Raw genomic sequence first — 10,754 nt, forward strand, 5'->3', positions numbered from 1 at the left:
ATAAAGTAATCCTACACATCCAATATATGTTTGAGTTCCTTTTCTTTCCTTTTTTTGACCCCTTCTATCAGCATCTGTCACTTGTATGACATGTTCTGTAGGTGTTTGGGTGGGAGGAGCACGGGGGGAAGAGAAGGAGGTACAGGAGGAGGGACAAATTGAGGAGGAGGGGTTGCTATTTGTGTAGGAGGAGTATAGGTTGGGGTTTGTGTTGGTTTGGTAGGGGCTGGTGAATGGAAAGGTCTAGTAGGGGTTGGTGTTTGAGATGTTCCAAAGAGTGATGCAGCTGAAGCTTGATCCTCCATGCTAGCATAACAAAATTACAGAACCACAAATTTCATAAAAAGAAAAAATCAAGCTTGTTATCCAATGATTGTAGATTAGGAAACAAGAAATTTGCCATTTTCAACTACTTTCTTTTATATAGTAATTGGGATAAAATTCATTTATCAAATCATATAGCAATCAGATAAACAACTCCTCATTTTGCAATAACCAATCAGATAATGTTTGCAATGTATTATGTATGTAACATTAATACATTATAATATAATCTATAACAATAAAGTCATAACTTAGAATTGCCCTCACAATCTCGTATCAAAATTTTCATCAAACGAAGCATTTTTTTCTAGATAGAAATAAATCAAATCAAATCAAATAGACTAATATGGAAATGTACTAAAAGAATGAAGAAGAACAAATTGAAAGACCTAGGCAGACACGAACTGAACAAGATTTAAGAGTGGAGATAGAGATGAGTGAATAGGTGAACACAAACAACATGCACAAAGTTGAAGAATACATAATCAACCAACACACACAGCTGGAGTCGATGAACAGGCAAAGAGTGCTAGTGGAGACTGATGGTGAACGAGCGAAGAGAATGACTATGAAAAATACTCAAATAGGGAAAGGGGAGAAGGGAGAGAGGAAAATAATGACGACCATAAAGATTGTGTGAGAGGAGAATGATAGCAAGCAAAGGCTAACATTGGAACTACTACTGGAGACTGGAGAGCAAAGTGAAGATAAGAAAGTGAGAGGCACGAGCGCTCGAACATAATGAGAGTAGAGAATGGAGATTGAAATGTGTGGCAGTGTTGGTCTATGCTTGTGCCTTGTAGGACGCTAATGCTAAGACGCTGATGGGACTTTAAAGAGTAGAGACGGCTAGGATTAGAGAATAAAAGGTGTGTCATGACTCATGACTCTTATGGATTTGGGCTCTCTTTAGTCTTTCAGTCCTTCTTGGTCCTTGCTTACTGGGTAGAAGCAGATCCACAGATTTGTTGTAACTTGTAGGGCACCTTAAAAGTATTAAAAAAATAAACACATGTTTCGAGCTGGGCTAAACTGGTAGGGCGGCATACCTTGCCTGTTGCCTAGCCCTGCCCAAATATCAGCCCAGCCCAAAAATGCCTAAACCATGTTGGACTATTTTTTTTTTAGGCCGGGCTGGGCAAAATTTCACCGAATTTGGGTAGGCGTGTCGGGCAACCAAATTTAATGAACACCCCTATCAACCACACATACTTCTGGAAAAAAAAGGCAATAAATAATACATTAAAATGAAGACGAAAAGCTTAATTGAAGTGATTTTGGATGAAAGTCACTAATCTATCATGAAACACAAGCTTGTCCACCTCGTCCATGGCCTTTTTCTCTCTTACTTAGTAAATTTCTAACTGCTAGAGTCAAGCAAAGTCAAAGAATGATGAGCCAAAACATTCAAAACTTCTAAAATAGCATTTTTTTTTCGTGAAGCTATGCATTTCATTATTTGAAGCATTCACTACGACATAATCGGGTTATGCTATGGTGTAAACCACTTTGTCATTGTAACTATGCATTATGCGGTGGCATAATTCAGAGATGCTATAGTGTAAGTGTTGCTTGTTCTTCATTTTCAATATTTACTTATATATAGCAATTTGACTCTTAATTTGGATCACCCTACACATAACATAGCATTATTAATGCAATTTTAGCTCAAGTAATCCATTCATTTCAACAAGGTATTACCAATTCTCCCTTTTCAAGTTTAAAAGCACTTTTCTTTCCTTTTTCTCAAATAATAGTCTCATTTTCTTTAAAAACACTTAGATATGACTCCAAATTGAACCCAAATACCTAATAACATATGAAAATATTTGGAATCATCGACATAACAATAGCAATATTCTCAAGCAAGGGTTCCAGACTTATGGGGCTAAGGGCTAAACCTTTGTCTTTAGTTTAACAGTTGGGTCCTAAGATTGATCACAAATTATTGTAATGATTTGTTCCTTACTTCTCAAACTCTACCACTGATTAAACTGAAACTGGTTGAAGGAGACAATATATCTGGATCAAATGAGGTTGTGTCCACTTCATTCAAAAGTGACCATGGAAATTACATGCTCGTACTCTTGAAGGTATTGAGTTATTAAAAAGTATGGTAAAATTATTCATGAATTATCACCTTTTAGCTAGGCCATGTTTTCTTCTGTAAAAATTTATGAAAAATATAATTGTTGATCTATTACTTTTAGCGTGTTTTGATATTAGTTCATATACCTTTTCTTCATTGCTCGTGGTTCTTTAAGTTTCATCTATAAGCTCAAGCACATTGAAAAAAAAATGTGTATGATAACGTCCTCTTCATTTTTCTTAACAAAACTGGCTAGACAAAAGATTATCTAGCAGCTCAAAAAGATCTGCATACCATAGGAATTTGTTCGACGCTCTGGTCTAACAAGAATTAATAAAGGAGAAAGAAGAATTTGGTGCACCTAGTAAAGACTTACAGTGGCAACAAATTGAACACCTCCACACACATGCACCGGCTACATACACAAGGAGGAAGGATGAGGAAGAATGGAGGAGAGACATATTTTTAGAAGTCCTCTCTCCTCTCTATTTGCAATGATCGAGAAAATGAGAAGGAATGGAAAAATCTACTTCTTGTTTTATTATTGTTTTTAAAAGAGGGGCAGTTTGATAATTTCCTAATATTAAAGAAAAATTTAAAATTCCTCCTTGACAGGGTGAGGATTTGTACTATAAACTTACAAGTAGACAGCAAGTATAATTTCTATAGAGCCACCGTTTCACCATGTTACATCTATTCCAAAATTTTTAAAAAAAATCAATCAAAATGTTATTGTTAATTTTAGTATTATCCGTATTTTTCAGGGTTATTACACTTCTGGATAACCTTAACAAACATTGTAGCAGTTTGTATAGTTGCTATAATTTACCTCACTATGATACATTTAGTAGCTACCAGCATGCCTTGTAGGTGTAGTTGTTAAAACTACTATTTAATGACCCAAATAACCACCGCCTAGAGGCCTTCATTTTTGTATTATCAACTCTTTTCTTTATTACTATTTTCTATTCCAACCTCAGTAAATGGTTAAACCATTGATTTCGACCTTGCACATCGTGATTCACCATTATCACCATTCTGCAACTCTTCAAGCACCTCATCGGAGCTCGCTCGGAGTATTAGCTTACAATCCTAGATTCAATCTAGATATCGTCTCCTCTAAACTAATAAATCATCAATTCACCACCATTAGAGACATGGGCCATTGCAGGCAAAGGAAGTGACCTTATATGGGTCCAATGCTTACCATGCAATACGTGTTACCCTCAAAACCTACCCATCTTTAATTAGAGTAAGTGATTCGGGCGAGCCAAGTTTATTCAGCTTAAGTTCAATTCGAGTTGGGTTTATTCGAATCGAGTTTAAAGTATTCTACCTTCTATAAAAAACTCATATAACTAAGTTTGATCCTTACACTTTATGGCTTCAAGCTTATTCGGGTCAGCACGAATATCTAAAACTTTTCAAATATTTTTTCTATATTTTTTGAACCACATTTAATTTTTAAGTAACTTTGTTGAGCATAAAATAATATTTTGAATTTAAAAGAATAAAATAAAAAGTAATAACTTATCAACTTTGTATTTAAGTAACTCTGTTATTTTTTTTTAGCAAAAACTATTTTATTGTATTATGTGTAGTTTATTCATAAATATTTCATTTACTTGTAAATTAATATCTTAGTTATTTAAACATTGCTCTTATCATGGTCATGTATAAATATTTTATGTATTTTAATTAAATTAAATTATTTTAATTATAATTAAGTTAATCTCAATTCAATCATAGTTAGACCACTAACTTAAAATCATTATTGTCCTAATTAGTTTAAAATTTTCAATAACTTTTGGGTAAACTATACTTTTCATTTTTAAAAATATGAAAAATATAGTCATCATTATATTATATAAAATAAAATCATTAAATTATGAGTAAAATACTATTTTTTTGGAATTGTTTTTTATTTAACTTTTTATATAGTTTAATCCCTACAAGGGGTATTTAATCTAATTTATTTTTAATTTTTAATCAAGTCTAATGTGGACATAACTAAATAATTATCCAAGGATGTTGTTATATATATTATGTTTATCTAGTAATAGAGCCAAGAATTTGTACATGCTCAAATTTTATTTTTAAAGTATTTTAACTTTAATTTTTACTTTAAAATTAATTATCTTATTTTATAAAAAAATAAAAAATATATTTTTTAGATACTCAAATGATATATAAGATTCAAAACTTTAAAAAAAATAAGTGGGTCTTAAAATATAAAAATTAATATTAAAATATATTTTAAATATTATGTTAAGATATTTTATTGATTAAAAATAATTAAAATATGAAAATATGAATATTTTTAATTTTTTTAAAAAATAACTGTAATAATGAACTCAAATATATGGTATTTTTATAAAATGACATAAAACTTAAACAATTAATTAATATTTAGGAAAAATATAATCTTTGGTTCCTATAGTTTCATCTAGTTTTGCTTTTAATTCTTGAAGTTTTTTTCAGTATTTTCAATCTCTATAAGGACTAAAATCATTGAAAAAGTAGAAACTATAAAGACCTAGAAAATAAAGATCACCTAATCTTTCTGAAATTATAGAGATTGAAAACACAAGAAAAAAATTACAAGGACTAAAAACAAAACTCAATGAAACTATAAGGACCAAATATTATATTTTTTCCTAACAGTTATTATATTTTATAAATAAGCCCGAATATTAAAAAATATTATTTTTTGAGGCCTTAGTCTTAAATTTTTTGGATGGGCTCGGGCTGGCCTATCAAGCTTAATTCAAATTATCGGCTCTATCCTTAATTCTCACAACTCTTATGTGTATCAGATGGACTCGCACGTTCTTGGGCATACGTTGTTGGGTTCCTTAATTACTTCTCGAATCCTCGAATTGTTTGGTCCTAACTTCTCAAACTCCGCCGGTAAAAAATTGGTTGAAGAAGCCAATATAGCTGGATCAAATGAGGCTGTGTCCACCCCGTTGGAAACTGACCTGGGGAAATTACATGCTCGATCACTTTTGAAGGTACTTAATTATTAGCAAGTACAACTGTTAGTTCCCATATTTTTGACGTTTTTTTTGTATTAATTAGTTTTTATGCTTTTTTCATTACTTCTAATTCTTTAAAGTTTCATCCATCTACAATACTAGTTTTTACACTTTTAAATATGGTCATACTTCTTCTGTATTAGTTTTTATACTTTTTTCATTACTTTTAATTTTTTAAAGTTTCATTCGTCTTTAATGTTAGTTCTTGCAATTTTAAATATGGTCATACAAACTTAATGATGGTTGGCGTGTACATAAACGCTATTAAGTTTTGTTGTGCTAACAGGTTAAAATTTTATGAGTTCGGGGGAAAAAAAAATCACAAGCGGTAAATAAAACAAAAGGGGATGAATCAAAATTATGATAATGTGGGAACAGATGTTTTCTGTGAGAATATTAGACATAATATCTTTTTTTAGTTATTTGCAATGGCTTTGCAGTTTTTTTAGTGAGAATTATGCAAATTAACTAATTAATCAATTAGAAAAATCAAATAATGTCATCTAATTAAATACGTATCCTTATTTGACGAAAAATATCAAATACATGTCTTTAAGAAAACTTTCTGGGACACATGCATTCTCTTGAATTTTCCTTATCTTTCACCTTTTTCATTAGTCTTGACTCTTAAGTCAACAGAAAATTTTAAAAGAGAAGGCAACCCTAGGTTGGAATTTTCACTCAGGCCATTCAACAATTGGGGTTCCGGGACCAGTAATGTGTGGAACGACTCGCAATCGTGAATGCTCAATTTGCATGCAAACAAAGTGAAATAATTTTAAATGTAAAATGACACTACAAAGATTCCCATTTTTATAGGACATTGTTTGGCCTCATTATGATATTGAACACTCGTTTGCCATCTAAGAACTTTATTTTAGAGGAAAAAAAATGGAGCCTAGGGGTTTGAGAGGCAGGAAAAAAATAAATTAATTTTTGGGAATTTTCATATATAATTAATTAAGAAATATGTCTATGTTTAAAAAATCAATTTATAAATACTTCTTAATCACGATCATCATATTTTTGAATGAAGTTAGTTTCATTTTAAAAATAATCATTAAAGTGTTAAATCAAGAGTGACAAGTCATGATGATTTCCATGCAACATCATAGATTTCTCTAATTTTATTTATAAGTCACTTCTAATATATTTTGTTAGAATGATCAAGAAAAATTTTAAAATATATTAGTTTTATCTAAAAAATTGAATAAGTCTTCAAACTTTACTTTTATTAAATATACATACTTTAATATAATATATTTTAATATAAAAGAAAATATTTATAATAAAAATTTAGTCATATGACTTATAAATAGAATAAAAAAAGCATTTTCTCTGCATTATAAATAAGACCAAGGAGAGCATCCATCACATTTACGAGAAAAGTAATTTGGATCCATACAGATTGCTTTAGAGATGTCTCAGATAGTTACAGGTCAAGAAATCAAAATCATCTGATGGGCTTGTTTTGCGAATCTTTGAGGATGATGTCAACGTAACTCTCTCCCCGTAAGTATTCTAGTAATTATAATATATTATTAATCACTAATGGGAGGGTGAAATCCTCTTCACGTAGTCATGTGTTAATTACCGATACAAGATGAAGTCATAAGTGAAACAAATTTGATAGCTCTTAATCAAGGCTGTTATTTTCTTGTGAATCCATTTAAAAACCTTGTGAATCCATTTAGGCACGATAAATGTATAAATTTAAACTGACATATAGTACTGTACATTAGGTAGTTACGTTGCAGCGAAAAATTCAAAATGTTATTTTCTTGTGGCTGGTTATTTTTTCACAAATTATTTTCATCCTTTTGGGATTTTTTTTTTGGTAAGGTATATACCTCAAAAAACAAAGATGGTTTTAAATGGATGTTGGATGCGCAACATTCATGTATCTATCATATCTATCCCTAGCTTTTTCATTGCTATATGCTTCTTTCCTTTTCTCTTGTTTCGTTAAACAAGATGGATGGGAAGGGAGGAAATCCCCTACTAACCCTTCCCTATAAATCCTTCCATTATTCCCCTCCACTAGCAATATTCAACCAAACAGGCTTTAAAAGTCATCCACAATCTAAGTAGATAAGTTTTTCTTCTTTTAGAATAAAGATACATTTTTGCCTTTAAAGTATTTTCCATGAAGCACCTAGTACTCTAAACTATATATTAGTAGGAGTAATTTTACCCTTAAAGTAATTAAAACGGAACACTTTTATACTCACCATCAAATTCCCAAAGTTGAGCATTAAAAAATGTGAGCCGGAATTCTAATGTTGAGCATTGGAGAGTTTAACAGCAAAAGTAAAACCTAAAACTGCTACGTTTTAAATACTTTAAGAGTAAAATTGCTCCGGTCAATCACTTAAAGTATGGGTGTTCTTCAAAGAATACTTCAAGAATAAATATACTGTTACCATTTTTTAATTATTTGTAATACTAATTGTGATCTTTTACTTATAGCTAAAACTATAATATACACCTTGTAACTATATTATAGCGAGATATTTAAATTTTATTTTTTAAGAAATACAGAAATTGAAGATAAATAATAAAGTGAAAAATGATAATATTTCTACTCTACCAATGGGCACCCCTCCATATATATATTTTCGATAACGTGGCCTTTCACAGAAGCTGTAGCCCTAATTATTTTCTGGTGGAAGTAGCTCTGAACTTTTATGAGAAAGAAAATATAGCAAAATATAAGTACAACATTTGACTGGTAGTATAGTGGTCAACCAAAAGCTACGCAAACCTCCCTATAAATAAAACCACCTCAAGCTCCTCCTTCACTCATCTCTATTCCTACTTGTCCACTGTGTTCTCCTACCTTCCTTCAACCATGCAAGCTCTTTCACTCTGCTTGCCTCTCCTTTTCCTTCTTTCAACTTCTTCGATCGGTTCTGCCACTAAAGGTTTCAGCATCGACCTCATTCATCGCGACTCACCATTATCACCCTTCTACAACTCCTCCATGACCCACTCAGATCGCGTTCAAAATGCTGCATTGCGCTCCATATCTCGAGCTAATCGCTTTCGCCAGTCTTCTGTGGCTGAAACAAGTGAGTTAGTAGAAACTGATATAATCCCAAATGGAGGAGACTACCTCATGAAGATCTTCGTTGGTACTCCACCTGTAGAGAGATTGGCAGAGGCAGACACAGGAAGCGACCTTATTTGGTTCCAATGCTCACCTTGTCCCCGGTGCTACACTCAAAATGCAACGCTATTTGATCCAAAAAATTCTTCCACTTATATGTCTCTGTCATGTAGCTCAGACCCTTGTAAAGTTCTGCCACAATACACTGTGCAAGGCCAAATGTATCCTAAATGTGGAACATCGAATGAGTGTACGTATGTTTATTTTTATGGGGATAATTCATACACAATGGGAGAACTGGGCACAGAATCAGTTAGTTTTGGAACAAGTGATGGCAGCCAAGCTGTTTCGTTTCCTAAGACGGTGTTTGGATGTGGACACAACAACAATGGAACTTTTAACGAGTACGTCGCAGGGCTTGTTGGGCTTGGTCAGGGGTTTTGTCGTTAGTTTCGCAAATGGGTAACGTAGGTCGCAAATTCTCGTACTGTCTGCCTCCTAATTTCAGTGGAAATACCACAAGTAAACTAAGATTTGGGGAAAAGGCCACCATATCAGGAAATGGGTTGTCATCCACTCCCTTGATCACCAAAACCTGGTTCCTCGTTTTACTTCCTCAACCTTGAAGGTATTTTATTTTACTAAGATTGTTCACTTGTTTCATTTACAAGTTTAAATGATATATACGTGTATGATTAAATGATGTAGTGACATTATAAATGGCTCTTCATTTCATTCTTGTCTACAGGTATCACCGTTGGTCAACAAAAAGTGCTGCTGACAGGTCAAAGCGACGGAAACATAGTCATTGATTCTGGGACGACATTGACAATGCTTCCATCAAGCTTTTATGACCAGGTTGAAGCTTTGGTGAAGCAAGCCATTGGATCCGACCAATTCATAGAACAAATCAATCCGTTCAAATTGTGTTACACAAATGCTAACTCCATCAAGAATTTCCCAAATTTTGAGGTTCATTTTACGGGATCCAACCTTTCCTTAAAACCTCAGAACTTTTTCCTTTTCGGCGACGATATTATGTGCTTTGCCATTCTTCCCACTGATTCAAATGGAATGTCCATTTATGGAAACGTGGCCCAGGTTGATTTTGAAGTCGAGTATGATCTTGGTAAGAAAAAAGTTTCTTTCGCTCCTGCTGGCTGTGCTAATAAATAGTAAAGATTTGCTGAAGAGTACGTGAAATGTAGTCATATATTTAATGAATAACGTACTTTGGCTGGTGTAGCTCAAGTGCTTGTAAACCCTACAGTTTTACACAGCCTCGCACACATGCACATGTACACCGTTATTATGTATGTTTCGGCTTTTGGAATTATCAGAACGTATGTTTGTTTATGAATAAGCTTTTTTAAATATAAATTAATACTTCATAAAAAAACAACGATATATGTTAAATGACAACTAGTAGAATAGCTAATACTCGTACTTCACATGTTTTAATTAATGCGAATTAGCTGTGAAGTTAATTACATGTTGGTATTCAAGATATTTTATCTCATCGGTTATCTTTTTAACTACAAGAATAATCCTAATCCCAAAATGTCTAGATTTACAATGAAAGTAGGATTTTGCTAAGATAAATACTCCATCCAGATCATAACATAAGATATCAATAACTATATCATGGATATAAAAAAAAAAGTTAAGTAAAACTTTAATCTCTTAAAAATTTTATATATATCTTTTCAATTATACTATCATTAAATACGTGTTATAAGTGTCTTAATAATAATTCCAATATTACATCATTTTTTTCAAAAGATCAGAGTAATAAATTAAATGAAGAAAGGATATAGTTATAAAAACTATGATAAAAATTACATAATGCCTTATCTTTGGACAAAGCAAAGCTTATAGAATAATACCCCATATTGTGGTTCAGAGGGAGTAGAATTAAATAAAAAGTCCGACTCCCAATTTCCAAGTGATCCAATATATATACCTCTTCTATGTAAACTTAAATAAAACCTTGATTTTTATTACACTTTTCCCTGTCTATTGTACGTTTTTTTTTTTTTATCTATACTTGAGGATGGTCAAATATATTAAATTACAATAATATTCAATGTATTCAAAATTTAATTATTAAATTTAGGGTATTGATATATATGGTCTAATGTTAGATCTTGGGGCCTTTAACATCATGTATCATTTTCGGTATTATATGTTTGCA

At 32.0% G+C, this 10,754-nt stretch overlaps 2 protein-coding genes across 2 annotated transcripts; both read left to right on the forward strand.

Moving 5' to 3' along the window:
* Positions 1–8,302: 8,302 nt before the first annotated feature.
* Positions 8,303–9,010, forward strand: LOC129314180 (probable aspartic protease At2g35615). The gene has a single exon (XM_054957544.1). The coding sequence runs from the start codon at positions 8,303–8,305 to the stop codon at positions 9,008–9,010; it is 708 nt and encodes a 235-aa protein (XP_054813519.1).
* Positions 9,011–9,018: 8 nt separating this feature from the next.
* On the forward strand, positions 9,019–9,736 carry LOC129314181 (aspartic proteinase CDR1-like). Its single transcript, XM_054957545.1, has 2 exons — positions 9,019–9,082; positions 9,309–9,736. The coding sequence occupies exons 1-2, from the start codon at positions 9,019–9,021 to the stop codon at positions 9,734–9,736; spliced, it is 492 nt and encodes a 163-aa protein (XP_054813520.1).
* The last annotated feature ends 1,018 nt before the right edge of the window (positions 9,737–10,754 follow it).

Source organism: Prosopis cineraria, unplaced genomic scaffold (assembly GCF_029017545.1).
Source record: "Prosopis cineraria cultivar Desert tree isolate PC_DT_omini unplaced genomic scaffold, ASM2901754v1 PC6, whole genome shotgun sequence".
NCBI lineage: Eukaryota > Viridiplantae > Streptophyta > Magnoliopsida > Fabales > Fabaceae > Prosopis > Prosopis cineraria.